The sequence below is a fragment of the Protobothrops mucrosquamatus genome, unplaced genomic scaffold (assembly GCF_001527695.2).
Source record: "Protobothrops mucrosquamatus isolate PMUCROS unplaced genomic scaffold, P.Mucros_1.0 scaffold12, whole genome shotgun sequence".
Taxonomy (NCBI): Eukaryota; Metazoa; Chordata; class Lepidosauria; order Squamata; family Viperidae; genus Protobothrops; species Protobothrops mucrosquamatus.
Genome location: NW_015386399.1, coordinates 2,409,302 through 2,430,331, shown reverse-complemented (window position 1 = coordinate 2,430,331; position 21,030 = coordinate 2,409,302). Strand labels below are relative to the sequence as shown.

Sequence of the window (21,030 nt, the reverse complement as noted above, 5' to 3'; positions counted from 1 at the left end):
CCTCGGGAGCAACAGAGTCAAACTCCTCCCATACAACCGTCTCAAGACCTGCTTCCGTCTCCTCTCCCTGGACCAACCAGTCGGAGTCCAAGCCTTCTCGGATCCGAGCGACTTTGTCATGCAGATATTGTGCAAAATCCTCGGCCCTCCCCTCCAGGGGATCCCCCCTCCCCTCAGTTGGAGGAGAGAGCGGGTCACCACTAGATGTCACTGATGCTGTTTAGAGTTTTTTTAAGTTTCAATTATTTCTTTTTTGTAAATAAAAACAAAAGTCTCCAATAGAAATAGGAAAATTTTTAGTCCCCAAGTTTCAGAAACATATAAATCCAATTAAATTAAAGTTGTTCTTTTTAATGCTTTGATTCCCCTGGGTAGTCAGATGCCGCTATTCTTAGAGGATGGGATAGAATTTCTCTTCCCTCTTTCTTCACAGACTTTACAGGAAAAGAAGGTACTTGAGGTAAAGAGAAGATCAGATCTCACCCAGTTTCATCTGCGTTGCTTTCGGAGTGCTTGATAGTAGGTTTGACTTCGGCTGTCTGCAGCCTAATGACGAGCCATATTGCTATGGCCGGTCTTTTCTCCACCAGATCGAGCAGGAGGGCTGCTGCCCTCCCGTGATCAGGCGGGAGTCCCCTCCTTGCTCGTTGCCCCTATAGGGCGACTTTTGACACTTTCCAGGGTTCCCCAGCGAAGGAAAAATGGACGTGGAAGACGAAGTCACCTTCCAAGCAGCCGCAGCAGCCGCGTCGGCAATCCAGAAGTCGGTTGTCAGCAGCTTCTGATTGGCCATACGAATGTAGCCAGTCTTTCCCCCACCAGTTTGGAGGGCTTCCTCGGATCCAACGGAAGGCCCGCTGCCCCTCCACAATTGGCAGGGGTCCTCTCCATCACCTTTCTGGGGCGACTTTAGACCCTTTTTAGGGTCCCCAGCAGGGTGAAATCGAACATGGAAGAGGGATCCCTGTCTTCCTGCATCCATCACGCTGCGACGCCTAACCGGAAGTCTAGAGAGGTCAGTTTTATAAAATCATCTTAGGATCGTATGCTAGGATTTGCATTATGTGGATTAAATTGATGGGACAGCTGATATGTAGATTATCCAGTAATGAATGAAATGTAATGAAGCATGGCCTCAAAATGACAAATAATTAACCAATAAGATTACTCTCTCAGCATCAATATTTTAAGATAAAAGGCATTTTACATTTTCATTTGACCATTACCCATTCTTTTAAAAACAGGCACTACATATTAAAATATTCCAGAGGCTGCTTACCTTAAAAATACCAACCCAGTCTTTTTGGTGAGGGCGTATATAGGGAGTCAGAGTGTAATGGCATTCAAGGTACACATTAGGAAGATAGCTTTTTGCTACATTTTGAAAAATAACATGTGCAAAATTTGAAGTCTGGAGGGTACTGTTTGAAGATGAAGCCTCTTGAAAAGATGACATCATTGCTCTGTAAAAAAAATGAACTTTTACGTGATGCAATAACATTTGAATGACAACATATAGATTAAATGATTTAAAATATTTACAATATTCTATTTGTTTCAATTTTAAAATCCAGACAGGAGATCAAAAATAGAATATCTGATTTTATATAATATTTGCTAATTTGTTGGCATTTTATGTATAGCATGCCAACACATTTAATGTTATTATATATTTACCCTACCTATATATAAAATCTCCAGGTGGTAAACATTCCTAATAACCCTGCTTAACAACTAACAAACAATCCTTTCCCCAAACAACCCAGTGAGATGGGCTGATAGAGAATGACTGGGCAAGGTTACTCAGCCAGATTCCATGCCTAAAACAGGCATACAGCTTATGGCCTCCTCTTTTCAAGGCCAACACTTGACCACTACACTAAATTGTTTCTGCAGTATATACAGAGTACACAAAGAAAATACTCTTTCTTGGTCATCAGTATTGCTACAAGAGATGCAGTAATAAAGGAAATACCTCTGAAAACAACAATGAACTCAAAGTGACACATACTATGCCAATTAGTGAAGCATCAGAACGTAAGAAAAACTGAATCCATCCAGATCTCTCTATCCTAATTCTTTACGATCAATTCTTCTTTTAAGAAATCCTATCTTGGCTCTTATTTCTTCCTGCTTCTGAATTTGCACTTCAGTTTTATTTGTCCTGAATTAAAGCTCTACGTACATTGTACATGAAAGAAACTATAATGTGTGGCTCCTGTTGTATCACATTTCAAAACCCTTTACTCCTAAGTTCCCTGGCAATATAGAATATGAGCAGAGGCATATAAAGTTTAAATAAAATCTATCAAATACCACACATATAAAAATGTAGAGCAAACAACTATAAGCCAACTACTATATTAAACTATCAATCTTGACTGATCTCGAAATAGGTCTGGTTAGTATTTGCACTGGAGACTACCAGGAAATCTCAGAGTTCTAAATCAGATGACAAGTAAAAAAAAAAATCATCCAGAAAATAATAAATGTAATTCATTGCCATAAAAGTATATGGATCCCATTCACCATAACCATTCACCATAACCATCAGCTGAATTTGACTTGAGGAAGTCTTTTTCCTTGCCTACATTTCTGAAACATTGGAAATCTGACCAAAAAAAATCTTTCAAAAGGAAAACTATTATCAACTGAATTAAAATTATTTAATTAAACTTTATTAAAGTTAAATAAAATTAAATTATAGTCCTCTATGATTGAGTTCTCCAACAATTAAAATATTAGCACAAAAATGTAATTCTAATTCAGGGGAGACATATAATCACTTTCATTCATGAATTCTAATAGTTTCATGACCTCATTTTTCAATTTTTCAAAAACTGTATAAGAACTGTTTCAGACTTCATTTTCAATCCCATTTTTTATCTTTTTATTCCCTTTGCATGGAAATACATGCGCAATATTTGTGATCCTGTCTAATATTTCATGCCTTTGATGAAATGAATTCCCTAAAAGTTTTTGAAAGAACATGTTTGTTACTGAGAGAATATTTGTAGTTTAGGATTGAAATAAGGGCTCCTTAATACTCTGAGTTTGGTTGTCTTCTTGCTAAACATTTCAATACCTCAACTAGGTAATATCATCAGTGCTAGTAGACGGTGGAGGCTGCTCTTATTTTATATTCTAGTGGCTTGCCCTGTCAGTAACCCTCATTGTTAAATACTTGCTAAAATCTAGGGCAGGATGTTACATGTGTGGTTTGTGAGCAATATTTTTCTGATAAAAATAAGTCTAGCCACCCCAGGTTTCAGTATGAAAAATGTTAGCCATTATTTTGCATTTGGGACTGAGTAGCTTAAGCCTTGGAGAATCTTAAAATTTCTAAACTTACCTCCCAAAATTAATTGTACCTCTGCCCATTATACCACATGAAGCTTGATGTAATCCCTGACCCAAGTTATATATGACATTTAACTTTATCACTAGACATTTGTTAAACAATAATCTGAAGTAAACAATAAAATAAAGCCAAAAATCTCAGTTGCTGTTATTGAACTTGGCAGTGAGTTTGTTACAATTATAAAATGGTCCCTTTTTAATCAAGACAGTAAACATTCAAATTGTAAAGTGTTCAAAAGAACCAATTAAATAATTGACATAACTGGCAGTCAGAATATGTGGTTGTGTGATTTAAATAGACTTAAGAGGAAATGAAAAATTTATGGAATCTAGCTTTATCAAAAGATAGTAGTTATGAATGTTATTATGAGAACTGTGTTCAGAGACAATATGTACTGAATACCAGTGGTAGGGAGAAGATACAACAGTGGAAGAACATTATTATGAAATTAGTTTTCTGGGACACAGTTTTAATATTTTTTTCATTTTATACATATTTTACATATTATTGCCAGAGTCTTTTGACTGGAATATAAATTGAATGAAATAAATAATGAACATTACTTACCACAACTTCAGTTATGCAGAACATATCATGTATGGCATCTAAAGTAGTTACAATTAACGAATTAAAGAATTTTACTTGACTGAGCTATATAAAAGATGTTACCAGAAGAACTTCTACCTTATTTCTAAAAAAATTACTTTCATGGTAAGAATAGCCATTTCTGCATTTCTGAAACATTGGAGTTACTAGTATCTCAGCTATTCAAGAGACATTAATAACTTCCAATAAAATTATTTGCACATTATTTCCAGAAGTACATTTTGGGAAATTCTGTAGTGTTCTGTTTTTCTCCAGAGCATACCAAGTCATTCTATGGTACAGTGCAATCTTAGAAACCACAGGAGAATTGCACCGATCAACTTTTCACATTACCAACAACATATTAACACATTGCATAATATTTACTACTTTGTCCTCATCTGTAATTGTTCAGCTCTGCAACCAGTTTGTACTTTTAAACTGTTGGCACTGAAACATATATCCACATATCCATCAACCTATTCATAACTTACAATGTTTCTTCAGTTCCCAAGCCTAAGTCCCTTCTAGTACCCAAGACATTTTCCCCCAATATATAATTACCAACAATCAGGTTCTATATACAATTATATAAATTTACATTAAATGATTGGAGTTGGCTGCCATTTTTCTTCTAAACACTTCGTTATTCATTTGATGAATTTAAACATTTCTTTGCATGGTAGCAATTTCTCTGGAATATATAATATTCCAGAGAAATTACAATATATAAAACATATTGTAATTGTTCTCAGGACCAGGCTTTAGGTACAACCCACATATGAACTAAATCAAACCCATTTTCTACAACTATGCAATAGCCATATTAAACAGTACTTTACATCTAAGAAATCCTATAAACTAGTACTATTAAACTTTAGATCTATGCAGCAAGAGAGACAAGGTACACATGGGCATGACAGTCATAGCATATGCCAGTCATTCCTTAAACAAGGAGTGTTTTTCCCCTGGACTGAGCATTTAGGAATCCAAATTAAATCCAGATCTTTTATGTATCCACAATTCACACAATTGCTGTAAACCCTATAATAATATGAGCATGAATGCACATTTCTATTGCCACATATCTAATTCATCCATACCAATACAACCACTCAAATATATATTTCCAAGAGAATACCTCATTGCTGTTTTTCCTCCATACTTTGCATTCTACATATCCAGCTTCTCGGTAAATCACTCTTTTGTCTTTCACACTAAGATGCCTTGCTTTCTAATCTTATCCAGTAGCAACAGTTTCTTTTCTGCTGCACTGAAAAGTACTCAAAATCTGGTCTTAATCTACTTATTCTTGGTATTATAGTTCCTAGAATTAGACCCATGCAGCACATCAAGTGCCAGTGTTCCTGAAAGAAAATCAGCTTAATTGAGAACTTGCTTGGCAGTATATTTTCCAATGTCATACTAAGACATTATCTGTTTATAATGACACTCCACTTTTTATACATGTTAAATAAGCCAGTGTCTCAATAATATTGATATGATAGAGATACAACACTGAATTTAATTAAGATATATTGTTGCTAATCTTTTAACTTTGTTTTCTACTCACCTTTATTATTTTTGCAAATAACTCATGGCAGTATCCCTAGAAATAATTTTAAGGACATAATATAAAAGTTAAAATATCAAAATACCTCACCAATGTTGTTCTCTTAATGAGTATTGCTATTATGACTGGCTACTTAGATTATATTTCTGTATATGAACTTTAGCATTAAGCCATTGACTTTGTATTCTGGTCCATTAATTATAATTATCTTATTTTCTATTGTATATCAAGTGAAAACAATAATTCACATATTCTAAAAAAGCAGGTTATAATGAAAACCTATATTCCAATTCTGTTTAATAAAGAGTTCCAAAATACCATTAAAGCTTAATGAAAGAAAAAACAAACCAGGTAGGTTTCTTACTTTCCTTTTATCAAGAGACTCTTTCCTTATAAAGTGGATTATTTATACAGGGTGGATAATAATTGATGATTTTTAAAAAAAAATTTTAAAAATCAGATTTTTTTTATTTAAATCGGATTTTTTAAATTTAAATTGGATTTTTTTTATTTTTATCAAATTTATATTTAATAATGTGTTTTTAGAGTAAAAATCTATCTAAATATAGTTTTCTATTTAAGATACATTAATAATTTGGTTTATTCAGCATGAAATCGAGTTGATTTAAATCAAGCCTTTTTACTAGTGATTTAAATCAAATCCACCCTGGCATTATAACATTTTAAAATATTTAACACAAAAAATATCTATTTTTGTTTTTATGTTCTCATATACTTCAACGGCTTTCTTCTCCTCATATAGCTCTCTAATGCAAGCACCTAACAGAAAGTAATTCTGCAACGTAATTAATTTTGCAAGGTCTTCTATTACCTTTTAACTGGAACAAGTCTGAAGACAAGAGGCTAGCAATAGACTTCAGCAGGAAACATACTGTATTTGTATTCTTTAGAGAGCTATCTTGGCATTCTACCTAAAGATGACTTTGGCAACCATGCAAAAGTTTCAAATTAAATTGGAAACTGTAATGGATTGAAATAACTATATTCTTCAAATAAGGGCTATGTTTCTTTTTCCAGGCCTAATCTGAAATGCTGGTTTAGAGATTTAGCAATGTAATCTTATAATTTACTCAGAAATACATTAGTACATTAAGAGGTTATTTCCAGATAAGAGTTAGAATTGCAACATGAACTATAAATGGCTTGAGTTCATAGGATCTCAACACTTGATATTGAGAAATGTTATTTCTAAAACTATATTCTGTGTTGGTTGTTATTGTGTTGTTAGTTTAAAATTTATTTCTAAATATTTACTTCTTTTATCCAGATTCTCTAAACTCTATGACTAGCTGTCTTGCATTTATTCAACAATAACTGAATAATTATTCATCAATACTTTCCATTATAAAAGCCATAATCAAGCAGCTGTTTTTATGCTGTAGATTTTCCAATTTTTCCCATATTAAAATCACTATCATCAATTTGATTAGGAGATAAAAAGTTTCTAGCACTATATATTTTGGCCTATTGTTCAGTAACAGAATTTGTAACTATTCATCCATATTCAGAAAATCCATTACAATATGTACAGTATAACTGAGGTAGTCAATGAGGCATCTATGGAGAACTCTCTGATATTCACCAAACTCTGTCATGGAACTTTTAATGTTATATTCTTTATGCATAAAAAATTAAGCAGAAATAGCCTTTAACATTTTAATTTATAAGAATGCCTTTGGGTGTTCAGAAATCTCAAAGCAACTTTAGAAAATAATAAATGATTGCAATCAACATTTTGTTGGAAACTATATCCATCAGGGAAAAAAGGATAAAACTAAATAATAAACAAAAATAATAAACTAAAATAACAGATTATTCAAGAAGGGTAATAAAGATGAATTCAACAGCATACTCCTTGGTAAATATGCTTAATAGGTTGTATTATTCAATAGGCTGTACTTACCAAGCCTTGGTGATTAGCAAGTGCTTATCTATATAACTGTTGCACATAAATTACAACTCTACCTGTCTACTAAGATTTATGGTTTATTACAGCCATGGTTTTCAAAAAATGCAGTATGACCAGCAATGCAAATTACTTTTTATACACTGTATATCCATAAATAATTGTCTCCCATAGATTGCTATCACTCCAGTAACTTTGAATTATTTATGAAATGTATATACACAGGCTCAATCCAGCTGGGCTCTAACTCTATATAGCATATAAAAACACACTATACAGAAGAAGAAAAAAATATACTAATATAACATTATCTTTTGTTTTCCACTGGAAACTGCAATACTGAAGAGAAAAATTCCAATCTCACTGAAAATTAACAAACTTGATATATTTTTAAATTTATTACTATTAATAACTGTGAGAACTGTATAATAAAACTAATTCCAATGACAAATAATTGATAATTTCCATGCAAGAAACATTTACAAATCACATGATTCTTGTTTTCAGTTATTACCTTTTAACTATTGTTTACAACTGAAGGTTTCTGTGGATTTCGCTACCAGCTGCTTGCCAAAACAGGCTGAGGTGAAGAATAAACCTATGTCTTTAAGTATTATATGCAATTAGCAGGTTTGAAAGGTGAAACTGAATTTCAGACAAGATATTATCACTCTGCACTAGTTTTGTTATTGCTTACTACAAACAAATGGGGAGAATGCACTTTGCCCTTTCTCCTGCTCCCAAGTAAACTCAGCCGTGATCAATGCCGAAACAAATAAACCAAGCTATGATTAAACAAGATGGGCCGGGTAATCCGATTTAGCAGATTCTCTCCAATGCAGCCGAAATGCAAACCATCTAGCTCTCAGGAACGGAATGTAACGCGTTGCGTGATGCCAAGCAAGAGGCACAACAGGGGAAACCCACTGTCCTTTTGCCACTCCACGCGACCTCAACTCGTGTTGATTAATCCGCAAATCCCTTGTTTTCTACAGTACGTGACCTTTCGCCAGCGTTCCGTTTCAAAAAACCCCTCGCAGTTTACATAACTCACCAGTCCAGATTAACCTGAAGTCGTTTTGTTCTTATCACCCGCACCTTTACCCCGTTTAATTTGGGATCCGGTTTCCTCCATCCTCACGACCTTTCCCCTCTAGGCTACATACATACGTACTGTATGCTCACGTCTCAATACATAAGCTTCGCCTCCACAGGCCGAGTATTTACATTCACGCCTTCCCACCCTGCTTTTCTCAACTGCGATGGGAGCGCTAGCCGTATTACGACACGCGATCAATGCAGCCCATATAGCACCATGGCCTCTAAAACCTACCTCCCGATCAACACAGGTAAGAAAGACACCGGAGAGGCCTCCTATCGAGGAAGACGTCGGAGATTTTATCTGCACCACAACACAGCCGCCATTACGCCTCACAGACAGGCCTACACAAGTCACTTCCGCCCCCCAGTGCCCGCCTCTTCTCCGCACGTGACGTAGCCAGATTCAATACGCGTAAAAGGCCTGCAATGACTCCGCCTATCTGGGCATTCCGACTTTGACGTTTCTGATGTATTGAATAGAAATAGAATCTGTTCGTTGCGGATTTCTCGGAATTGTGCCATCGGCTTCCTTTAGGCAAGATCTGTAGCCTGTTATGACGAACCCACCCAGAGATCACGAAGCCCCAAGGAAGCTTTGGGATAAGTCACTATAGCCGTTTGAATAATAAAGCAAAACACCAAATAGACACACCCTTTAAAAAAAAAAGTGTTCCTTAAACGCTCATTCTTACCCGAACTATTAAGGAAGTTGGATTGTTATTCAGGATTATTATTTTTATTTGCAGACAAGAAAGTCCAGAAGGCGGTTAATTAAAGACCTTGTACTTAGAAACGAAGTAACGGGGGGTGTTTTCTTTAAAAACACCATTTAAAAATCATAATACCCTTGTTAATAATTGAAGATTGACTGTTAAACTGAAGGGGAAAAATAGTTTACTCGCACTTTCTCCAGTGTTTCCAGTGAATATTTGAAATATTTGATGTATATTTTAATAATGTAAATCTCTATCTGCTGAATTAAAATATTGTACAGTTTGGATTGAAACTACGAATGTCCGTTAGCTGGCTTGTAATACAATTGAAGCTTTTTAGAAGCATGTTTAATATGGGCAAATTTTAGGGGTTATTAGAGTCTCCAGGTATTTCTTGAAAAAGAGAGATACTTAGCCTCAAATTTGTAATTTTTTCTTTTAGTTCCTTATTGGAAATACGGCTTTAGATTTCAGCTGCAAAATGGAAATACTGCTTTAGATTTCAGTTGCAGAATTCCCAACTGGAACAATTAGTGCCTGAGATTATTGTTTGCAAGCCAGAAGAGCACCTGATTAAGAAAAGATTATGTAGGGTTCTGAGATCTTAACCAGTATGTTATTATTACATCATCAAGGCAACGAGTTGGAATTCAGAAATTATGAAAGTGATCAAAAGTCTTGATCACGGGATATCTGGCAAGAGAGAGTGATGAATTATTTGTTCTGAAGAATGGCTTATCATTGTGGAATTAGGAAAACACCCTGGTACTATGATATGTATGTATGTGTGTGTGTATGTATGTATGTATGTACAGTATGTAATCGATTTCCATAATCGTCCATCTCATTCGATGATGCTGGGCAATTTACAACTCAAAAAACTATTACAGTTAAAACAATAAAAATATTTTAAAACAAAAACAAAAATCCCAAAAAATATACAATTGGCCAATTAAAATAAAGCCAGGAAATGGGGCCTATGATACATTCAGCACCAGAGGCTCAGGAACATAGCCAGGCTTTTAAAGCCTTATGAAACACTACCAGGGCTGGAGCGATTTTTACCTCGGAGGGGAGGATATTGCACAGAGCAGCCGCAACTCTAGAAAAGGTCTGTCTTCCAGTTCCCACCAGCCTACACTCTTTGGCTGATGGGATCTGTAGCCCAATCTGCTAGAGCGAATTCAATTATTTGAATTGTGAACTGGCTCTTGGAAAAAGATAGTAAATGTTTACAATCTACAATGCACATAAGAAATTACATTTTCTGACAACGAACTATTTTTTTTAATTGCTTTTTATTTTTCTGGGAATTCATATTTTAAGCTCTGTGTTGATACATTTTCTGTAACAAATTCTAACAATCCTGTATTTGCACGAAAGCACTCATAAAGAAACACAAGGAAAAAAATGTGATTTTAGTATATTTGATGGTTTCCAAATGCATTTTTACAAACATGCACTTGCAATTTTATGTATACTGATATTGAAGTAATTCTGAAGATTTATATACATTATCTGAAAAATCATAACATTAGCAATCCGGTTTTAAAACCTTTCTACTAGTATCTTGTATAATATTTTGCAATAGCAAAAATGCAAGCAATGCTTAGTATACTTTCATTTATTAGTACACTTTCATTCCTTTCAGAGGAATGTTGTTAAGCAAGATTAGTGTGACTGGTTAGAGGAAATATGTAAAGTCATACTACCCTAGGACCAAATGTCCCCAAGAACATATTGCCATTTATATATCATAGAAAAAGTAGCACTAGAAGTACATCACTGTTTTGTGTAACATGCTAATATATTACCCACAAAGATGCAGTTTTATAAATTGTGGTCCAATAGAGACCACTCCATTGACTGAAAACTTCTGTCCATACTATTGACAATGATCAATGTTCAGGCTTCAGGACTGGCCCTTCCTTGTCATCCTTGTCTAAAGCAGTCTAAATTGGAAGTCATCAGCACATCCCATGGAAACAAATTATGTAGATTAACTGTACATTTTTAAAAATGCTATCCCACTACAGGTTTATTTGATGTCTATGTTTCTAGTGTTATTTATTTATTTCACTTCATTTCATATTTCTAGCTTTCCATCTCAGTCCAATTGACTCTGGGCAGTCAGTTATGAATACATGAACAAAATGTTTCCATATGCTTTTCATGCAGATGTTGTTGAGTCTTAGCATAGTAAACTGGTCAACCATAGTCTCAGATAAGAGTTATCTAAGACTTCATAGTATCAGTTACAAAACAGCTTACTATTTGGATTGGAAACAAGTATTGTGCACCGCTTACATCCTAGTCAATCCTCTTAAACAGTTCAGCTGAGAGTAAGTAATATGAGGTTTTCCAACTGTTATTAGATTATGGTACTCACTTTCTTTCAACATTGGCCATGCTGACTAGATGATATAATTTGGAGTTTAACATCTCCCAGACCATTTGAGATTCACATGTATATAAATGTACTCCCCCACTTTAATATGTTTGAATATTAAACATTATTATTAAAACAATGAGTAGTTATTCTTTTTCATATCTAAATTTGTGATACAGCTTTAAATCCTATTGCTGGAAGATTTATTGGACAATGTGACCTGAACTGTCAGAGAGGGGAGGGAAAGTTTTACTCTTTTAATTATCAGTTTCCTGCCATAGTTTCAGAGTTAACTTTCATTCTAACTTGCCGGATTGATTATGCCTAATAAAGCTAGCACTGGAGTTCATCATGTCTCTGGTGTTTTGCTTGGTTGGGCTTTTCAGCCGGAATATGACACTAAGCTAACTCTCCAAAACTTCCTAAATTAATTGAGGGATCCTGAGCCCCTGTGGCAGAGATCTCCAACTTTTCTCAGTTGGCAAACCAGAGGGAAAGGGAAGGGGAAGCATTTTACACGCATGCGTGCACACAAATAGGACCGCGAGCACGCACAACGCAAACAGGGCGGTGCTAGCCGCTGCTATGCAAATAGGGAACCGCATGACAAAAATGGGGTGTTGTGTGGCAAAAACGGCACTGTACAGTGAAAACAGGGTGCCATGTGGCAAAAACAGGGCAATGCTAGCAAGTGTCACGTGGGCACTAGCACCGCTCTGTTTTGCCACGTGGCACCCCGTTTTTGCCACATGGCACCCTGTTTTCACTATATGGTGCCCTGTTTTTGCCACACAGCACCCCATTTTTGCCATGCGGTGCCGTATTTGCATAGCAGCAGCTAGCACTCGGCAAGCGCGAGTGGGGCGAGTACACACACACACACACACGTGTGCACACTGGCCAGCCTGTTCTGCGGCCTGGTGGCCAGCAGGCCACAGGCCAGCAGTGGGCCATGGCCCACAGGTTGGAGACCCCTGCCCTATGCCCTTCTGGAGGCCTCCAGACAGGTGATGAAGACTCAGGAGAAGATGCCTGAAATAGAGAAGCCGGCTGAAGCCAGGTCGGGATCGACCAGCAGGACTCTGGCTGAGGCCGAAAGCAGCTTTGTAACCCCACTGGTCTCGACATGTCCGAAGAAGGGAGTTGAACATGAGGAGCTGACCTCAACCCTGGAATGGACAGGTAGAGCAGTGGCGTTCAACCGGCCTGAGTTGGAAAAGTGGCAAGAGGAGTTAAGGAGAACCGCAGAAACCAAATTCTTATTGTATTGCCCTCAGGCAGAGAGTTGGAATGGTGGGAGTGAGGAACGTCGGAGTGGACAGGCCCAAGGAGCGCTACTTGCCAAGGTTCAGCAGCCAGTTGGTGGAGTAACTAAGGCAGATGTTTGGCAGCCTAGAGGTTTGTGGAGGACAGCCAGTCCCACAGCTGGATCCTAGACCCCAGAGGGGTTCAGCCCCGCTCCTGGCATTAGCAGCAGCTTCTTTGCCCCAGCACTCAGCAGGAGCAGGAGCCACAGTCGCTGGGAAAGCTGTTAGCCCACAACCAGGGCCACCTCCCCAGGCCAGTCCCAGTCTGGGAAAGAGAGCCTGCAGTCCGCCACTGATGCCTGCTCCTCAGCCTGGAAGGACAGATTGGTGACTGCCACCAGGTCCTAGGTATGGAGTTCGCCCATGGATGCTGGGACCTGGGCCAGCACCAAGACCACCTCTGCCCCCACCATTCAGGGCAACATTTGATGGAAGCCCCAAGAAGCTGGCATTCTTCCTCAATCAAGTCTGGTCCCTGCTCAATTGACATGGAGAAGATTACTCTGACGACAAGGTCTGAGTAGATGTCATACTAGCCAACCTTGAAGGGGAGATGGCAGAGTGGGTGACAATTCTCCATGACGAAGGCACCCCTGAGCTAGCAGACCAAGACACGTTTTTCTGTGGCCTCAGAGACCAATTCAGGGACCTTGCACAGACCCAACGGGAAGAGGTAGAGGTTCGGAACATCAAGCAGAGGAGTAAAACGGTGACTGAATACATTAGAGACTTCAGGAGGATCTCAAGAAGGCTGAGGCACTGGCCAGAGCAGCTCTTGACCCAATATTTCTGAGAGGGGCTGAGCTGCGACCTATTTCACATGTGACTAGCCCAAGGGATCCTAAATCGGCTTAGTGATTGGTACCAGCTAGTCACCACTGTAGAGTTAGATCTGTGGGAGCTTCAGACCACGATCAAAGTAGAGCCAACATAGGTGTTGGGGAGAAAATAGCCAGCAGCAGCATTTCTGGTTCCTGCAGGGCTGTCTGACTGCACTCCCCTCATGTGCTTTTGCTGTGGCCAAGAGGTACACCAGGCAGCAATATGCCAGGCACCAACCCCTCATATGGTTTCCACGGCACTGGCCCCCTCAAAGCCAAAGAAGCTGCCAAAGAAGGGGAAGGAGTAGTCATGACCAGCAACCAAGGTTGTTGAGGTCTCCCCTCCAGAGCGTGAAGGGGATGGAACTCCGACCGAATAGGAGCCACTGATGACCCTTTACAACAGTAAGAGTAAGGGAGAAGACAACCCAATGGTGAGGGGACATATCAATTACCTTGAAGTTAGGACAGACATCAAGGCATCCTGCTCAGAGGCGAGGGGGATGGTTATGGCCCTCATAGACTTTGGCTGCTCCCGTTACCTAATTAGTCAAGCCACAGTGCAGAGGCTAGGACTACATGTGAGGAAACTCAAGACACCTATGAAGTTTGAACAGATTGATGGCACACTGATAGGAAGCAAGGCCGCTTCCCATCTGATGGAGCCAGTGCAGCTAGATTTGGGAGACCACCAAGAAACTATTTGTTTTATGGTTGCCCCAAAGATGGCAGAGGACATGATCCTGGGCCTGGCTGGGGCCCCAAATCTATTGGAAGAAAGCCTCAAAGTGTATGGTTATGAGGAAGCAGGCCTTGAGCCCCCGTGACAACTAAACCCCGTTTGGTTGGTCTTTTCAGCCAGAATATGACACAAATAATATATCAGGTAAATGTGATAGAGAAGTTTTGATCCTTTTCTTTTTGACACAAGGCTCCCCTTCTCTAATACTATTGAAAGACCAAAACTACAAAGCTAGCACAATTGCTATTAAAACAATTGCCCTGTTTATAGAATAACAGCTTTAAAGACAATTAAAAATGGCAATCATCACTTTGCAAAAGTAATGCTTGTTAATTCTTATTTATTTAAACAATTTATATGGCCACATTCAGTGACTCTAGGCAACTTACAAAAAATAAAAACCCAATATACAAAGAGTAAAAACAATACTTCTCATTCCCCTGGCAACAAGAAGCAGTAAAACAAACCACTTAATGGAATCCATCCCCATCTGGACTCCCAAGTCCATTGGCAAAATCAGATCTTCAGGGCCTTGTGAAAGAGTGTCAAAGTGCAGGCCAGTCTAATTTCCATAACGATGATGCTCCAAAAGGAGGGAGCCACCATGGAGAAGGTCCCTTTTCTGGATTTTGTCAGATGTACATCCTTAGTAGAGGGGATATGCAATATTCCTTGCCTCCACTCTGGTGGGTAGGGTGGATATACTTGGGAAGAAATTGTCCTTCAGATAACCTTGTCTCAAGCCATGTAGGACATTAAAATTACATCTAGCACCTTAAATTGTACCCGAAAGCAAATCAACAGCCTATGCAGCTCCCGCAGGAAAGGTGACATATATTGCACATGTGGGTCTGCACAAAACCATGCAGGCTGCTGCAGTTTGAGCCCATGGGAATTTCTGGATGCTATTCAAAGCATTCCCAGGCAAAGTCCATTGCAATAGTCAACACAGAAGGTGACTAGGCATAAATGATTATGAGCAGAGATTGTTGGTGCACAATTTGCAGTTGCACAAAGGTCTTCATGGCCATGATTGTCACCTGCTCCTTGAGCCAGAGTCCATGAGTCCATGAGAATCCCCAGATAATACGCACTGGGTCTATATGGGGCAGTGCTACCCATCCAAGACCAGAGATGGAAATTCTCCATGGACCAAAGAATTCCAAACAAAGAGCCATTTGGTCTTACCAGGATTCAGTTCCTGCCTGTTGCTTCCCATTAACAGTCTCCAAGTCCTGTGAAAGGAACTCACAGCATCACCTAAGTCACCATGGGCCAAGGCACATAGCTGGGCATCATCAACATATTGCTGATATCTCTGTCCATGATGGCAGATGATCTTACCCAATGGCTTCATGTAGATGTTAAACAAAACTGGAGAGTATTGAGCCCTGTGGGACCCCACAAAGCAAGGGACAAGGACTGGACCTCTTGCTTCCTATCAACACCTACTGAGAACAGCTACAGAGGAAGGAAGTAAACAGAACAATGCAGACACCCCCCCCTCCCCTTTGCACCTTGCTGCCTGCTGAAATTGGGCAGGCTGGGGGCTAAGTGATGGCACGCTTCTTTTTGGATTCGCGCCGCCTGACTCAGCCTCTCGGCACTGTGAGGACAGCGCCCCACTGCCTGCTGAAATGCTTCCCCGGAGCCCATGAAGCTGGATATGTGAAGTAGGCGAGGGCCATTTTCTGGCCACTTCCAGGCGATGGTGCATTTCTTCATTCCTCACAAAGGGTGACACCTCCCCAGCGCATACCCAGGAGGTGGGGCCAACACGGCAGGGGCCGATCCCTTGCTGTTTCCAGACAGCCTTGTGGAGCTAAGACTGAATGTGTTTCAGCATAGATGGCCATCACAAAAATTGTGCATTGGCTCCTGGGCGGCCTGGGCTGGGGCCAAGGCAGCAAGGACCATTCCCTCACTGTTTCCAGGATGGCTTCGTGTGGGCCACATGAAACCATGTCACGGGCTGCATCTGGCCCCCGGGCCTTGTGTTTGACATGTCTGAGATACAGTTTTCTTAAAACAAAAACAAAAGACCAGGAAAACATCCATGAATGACAAAGTCAGAGGATAATAAACCTTTTGACCCAATTTCTCACATATCTTATTACACGTGGAGGCCAAAATAGTCATGATGGAAATATGAAATCAAATTTAATCAGTAATCTGGAAATAACAACAATCAGAAACTATAATTTTCAAGTTAGGAAACTCAAGTTCCAAAGACAATATTCAGAAGTCTCACTGAGAAAAAAATTGAAATTTAAAAAGCAAAAAATGATAAATTTTGAAAGTTTATGCTGTAAGCTTCATTTCTGAGCACTGACTAGTGACTCAAAAAAAGCAAAACAAGGCAGCCAATATGAAAACGATGAATTGTTATTTATAACTTATGAATTGTTATTTATAACTCATAAGTTATGTTTTATAAGCTTTAATAGTTTTTTTCTATAGGAACAAGAGAGATATATTCAGGATTTTTTGTTTGGGAAGGGGAAGTCCCAATCATTTAGTTTTGGTGGGGAGGATAAAACGATGTCACATGCTTCATGATGTTATTGGACAATAATATCACATGTCATGATATCATATGTGGCATATTTTGTTCCTGTGTCCCTCTCCCCATGCCCCAACTTCCAAACATGGACATATCTGCAAAAATATTGGGTGCTTTCTGGTATTCAAATCAGCAAATGAGCTCTTAATAATATCAACAAAAAGCCATTATATAAGAAAAAATACTCTACAGAATAATATCTAAGGTGCTTTTTGATACCAAACCACAACGTTTCTATTTGCCTAAATGCAGGCTTGATGAGAATCAATGAACTGAGGCTAAATTTCAACAAGATGGAAGTATTGTGAATATGTAATTCCTGTGTGAATTAAGCAGTTGCCCTGTTTTGAAGGATTAAGGTTAGAATGTACAGTAATGTACAAGTGTTCCTAAGCCTTAACTTTCAATGGAGGTAAAATGTTATCTAGCAAGGTGTTCTTTTTCTCTTGTTCCTGGATTTTAGCAAAAAAAAACCAAAAACCTTTACTGGCAATCTTAAGAATAGATTATAGCTATTAGAGTGAAGTACCTTCTCTATTCAGTTATGGTTGGTGTTATCCTTGGGAGGAACTTGCTTAAGACATTCCATTCACCTGGAATTTTGAGCAAATCATTGCTGAGACACCTTCCATTCTTTTTCCTTCTGAACTATTACGTTCATACCTAGATTGTTTTTTATTGTTCTGTGCTCTGGGGATTGCTTTTTTACAATGAATATATGGATGAAAAATTGTGAAAAAAAGACATATTACTCCCTACCTGTCAGTTTCTGTTACATTTATTTGGAGCTTTTGGGTAATGTAATGGGTTACATTAATGTTTTATAATTTCATGTAAAAATGTAGTTTATACAAAAACATTTGACTCACTTTTGTCCCTGCAGTGCCTCAGCTGCATATTAAAGAAAGGGTTTTTAAAAACCGCACAAATATAGGGAACACAGAGAATAGTTTAACCATTTTTAAAAAACACTTTCTCTGTTTTCTTGCCACTTAATTCTAGAGCTGTCCCCGAACAGCTGCAATGAACTTCTACTCCCATAATTGCTACGGCTGGGACTGATAGAACTCCAATCCTGCTTGAGGTGGGAGGTTTGCATTCCACCGACACAAATTTCGTAGCAAGGACTTTTGTTAACCAAGGAGAAATCCAGCATCGCAAAGTAGTTTCATATCTCTGGAGAAAACGACGCCTAACACGGAAGAGGGAGGAGCCGCGGCAGGTCACCGTCTGGAGAACGTCTGGTTTGATTGGGGGATTTGCTGCCAATCGAAAACGGCGATTGGTGGCTTTGGATGTCACTCTTTTTCCCGCCTCCTTCCGTGCTCCGCCACAGCCAGTGGAGCCAAGCGAAGCGAGCGGAGAAGGTGGTGGCGTCTTACTAGAGGTCGCGGAACGGAGGCGGGCAAGCAGCATGGCAGCAGCGTTAATTCTCCGAGCCTCCGTTAGTTTGCTGCACAGGCATGGGAAAGTCTGTGCAGACTGGCTCGCTCGGGGTAAGGCAATTTGAGCTCGCGCCACTGGGCGCGAAGGCGTATATTGGCTCGCGGCGTCTTGTAGGAGAATCCAAAAGGTGTTCGGCCCTCCAGGAGGACAAACATGTTGCAGCTGTTAACCCTTTTTCTTGTCACCTCGCAGAAGTTGGGGTTCCCATCCCGTGGCCAAACTTACTAGCCCTTCAGTGTGTAGATACCGGCCAGGGCAGGAATTGGATTGCTGTAAGAAAAGGGGCATGTCAGGAAATAGAGGATAAGGGGAATATGCTTTTCCAAATCTGACTGCTTTTAAATCTTCATTATAAGTATGCCTTGGCACGCGCGGTGATGTTGAGTAATGCCTTTAGAGAAGTCGGGTTTTGTACTCTTAAGTCTTTACATATCTAAGCCACGCCAGTTGTAAAATTTATACAGGAATTATATCTGACCTTTTGGGTGCTAAGTGGCTGTTGGTCTAAAGCAACATATGCAAGGCACAAAACTTTATGTAACATCTGTATCCTAAAGTATCCTTAAAATTAGCTTACGGCTTACGTTCATATTTGCTTTTCCCCATAATACCTTTTTCCTTTTCCAAGAAGAAAAGGCGATTTTGGTTAATTGATGTGAGTCGAGATATTTTGCCTATGTATAAAACATTGTTATGGGTTGAACTATACATGCTAATTGTTTAGAATAAAGTATCAAGTTTATGGATTTTTGCAACATAAATGATTTTGAAGTAAAATCTTACATATATTCACAAAATAGTCCTTACAAAGTTTAATGGATCTTGCTCCCAGATGGTGAATTTAAAAGCAATGCCCTGGAGCATAGTTCTATATTTGTTTTCTCAAAATTTGTGTATGTCTCTGTGTTAAATAGAATATATTTCTACAGTCTATTATAAGACTACAGTCTTATAATAGAATCCTATGCTTGTCAATTCAAAATCCCATTGAGGGATATTCTTAAAGGGAGATAAAGACTTAAGCTTTTGTCTTTCATCATTAAAGGGAGAATTGTAATTCAATGTTCTATTTATGGCTGTCTTAATTGAGTGACTATTGTAGTAGCAGTATAAAATATTAGACAATACTGTCCATTCCTACATATCTATCTTTATTCTTGCTGGACAATATAGTAACCAAACATTTTTTGTTATGGAGAGAGTTTATATACTTTATATATTTTAAATTCTTAACTCTACCATTGTAAATTAACCTGTTTAATAGCAGGGCATGCTATTTTTCAAAAGCCAATGATTGTTAGGACTGTAGTGCAAATTTTTTAAGCCTTTTAAAAATAAAACAATTAGCTTTATTTGCTTACAATAAAGTAAATTTGTTTTCCATAAAAAAAATTTAGAATGAAAAATATGACTTTCATTCAAATGTCATCTAGGACAGTGGTTCTTAACCTGGGCGGTACCGCCCCCCAGGGGGCGATTTCATTTTTCAGGGGGGCGATGGAATGAAAAGGGGCGGCGTGGGGGCGATGGAACGAAAAGGGGGCGATAGGGGGCGATGGAGCAAGATGTTTTGGGGACACTTTTGAGCCTTCCCCTGCAGCTCCGAGCGTCCTCCGCCATTTGTAGAGAGAGACAGAGAGAGGCACTTGTGCTTCTCTCTCTCTTTCTCTCTCATGCAAATTTGCCCCCTCGCAGGGCTCCTGATTGGCCCTGTGCCCAGGCGCCCCGCCCTCTGGGAGAAGCGCAGCCAGGAAGTCCCTTTCCCTGGCTGGCCCCATCCGAGGTACACGTGGTCGGGGAACCAAACGGGGAAGCCTGGAATCCCCGCTGGGAGCAGCCAGCCAGAGCCTCTGCTGAGCAAGCCAGCCTTCCCGCAAGCCACGGCCCTGAGAGAGAGCAGCCCCTGCGATCTCCAGCCGCGGGACCATTGGCCCAGCTGGCTGGGAAGGCGCGCCGGAGTCCCGGCTGCTTTGTCAGCGAAGATTGTGAGGTGAGAAGAAGATGGGGGGGGAGAAAGGGAGGGAGAGGAAAGAGAGAGGAAGAGGGGAAAGAGAAAAAGAGAGAGAGAAAGAGAGAGGAAAGAGAGAGAGAGAGGAAGCGCAAGTGCCTCTCTCTCCCTCTCTTTCTCTCTCCTCACCTGGAGAAAGAAGGGGGGAGGAAGGCAGAGGAAAGAGAAAAAGAGAGAGAGAAAGAGAGAGGAAAGAGGAAGCACAAATGCCTCTCTCTCCCCCTCTCTTTCTCTCTCCTCACCTGGAGAAAGAAGGGGGGAGGGAGGGAGAGGAAAGAGAGGGAGAGGGGAAAGAGAAAAAGAGAAAGAGAGGAAAGAGAGAGAGAGGAAGTGCAAGTGCCTCTCTCTCCCCCTCTCTTTCTCTCTCCTCACCTGGAGAAAGAAGGGGGGAGGGAGGGAGAGGAAAGAGAGGGAGAGGGGAAAGAGAGAAAGAGAGGAAAGAGAGAGAGAGAGGAAGTGCAAGTGCCTCTCTCTCCCCCCCTCTCTCTCTCCTC

The 21,030-nt window shown here is 39.6% G+C and overlaps 2 protein-coding genes across 3 annotated transcripts in view; one reads left to right on the top strand and one right to left on the bottom strand.

Moving 5' to 3' along the window:
• TAX1BP1 (Tax1 binding protein 1) overlaps nt 1–8,912 on the bottom strand; it is a 37,178-nt gene extending 28,266 nt beyond the window's left edge. The window contains exons 1-3 of one of the 2 annotated variants that reach the window (XM_015810596.1): nt 8,780–8,912; nt 3,929–3,966; nt 1,280–1,463 (exon numbers count right to left, since the gene is read on the bottom strand). In XM_015810596.1, coding sequence (XP_015666082.1) covers nt 1,280–1,459 — 180 coding nt within the window. In that variant the 5' untranslated portion in view covers nt 1,460–1,463; nt 3,929–3,966; nt 8,780–8,912. The remainder of the gene's footprint in view (nt 1–1,279; nt 1,464–3,928; nt 3,967–8,779) is intronic. The other variant, XM_015810595.1, reaches the window with a different exon arrangement.
• Nucleotides 8,913–18,423: 9,511 nt separating this feature from the next.
• Nucleotides 18,424–21,030, top strand: part of HIBADH (3-hydroxyisobutyrate dehydrogenase) — a 76,520-nt gene continuing 73,913 nt past the window's right edge. Inside the window, exon 1 of the mRNA XM_015810594.1 lies at nt 18,424–18,578. Coding sequence (XP_015666080.1) covers nt 18,497–18,578 — 82 coding nt within the window. The 5' untranslated portion in view covers nt 18,424–18,496. The remainder of the gene's footprint in view (nt 18,579–21,030) is intronic.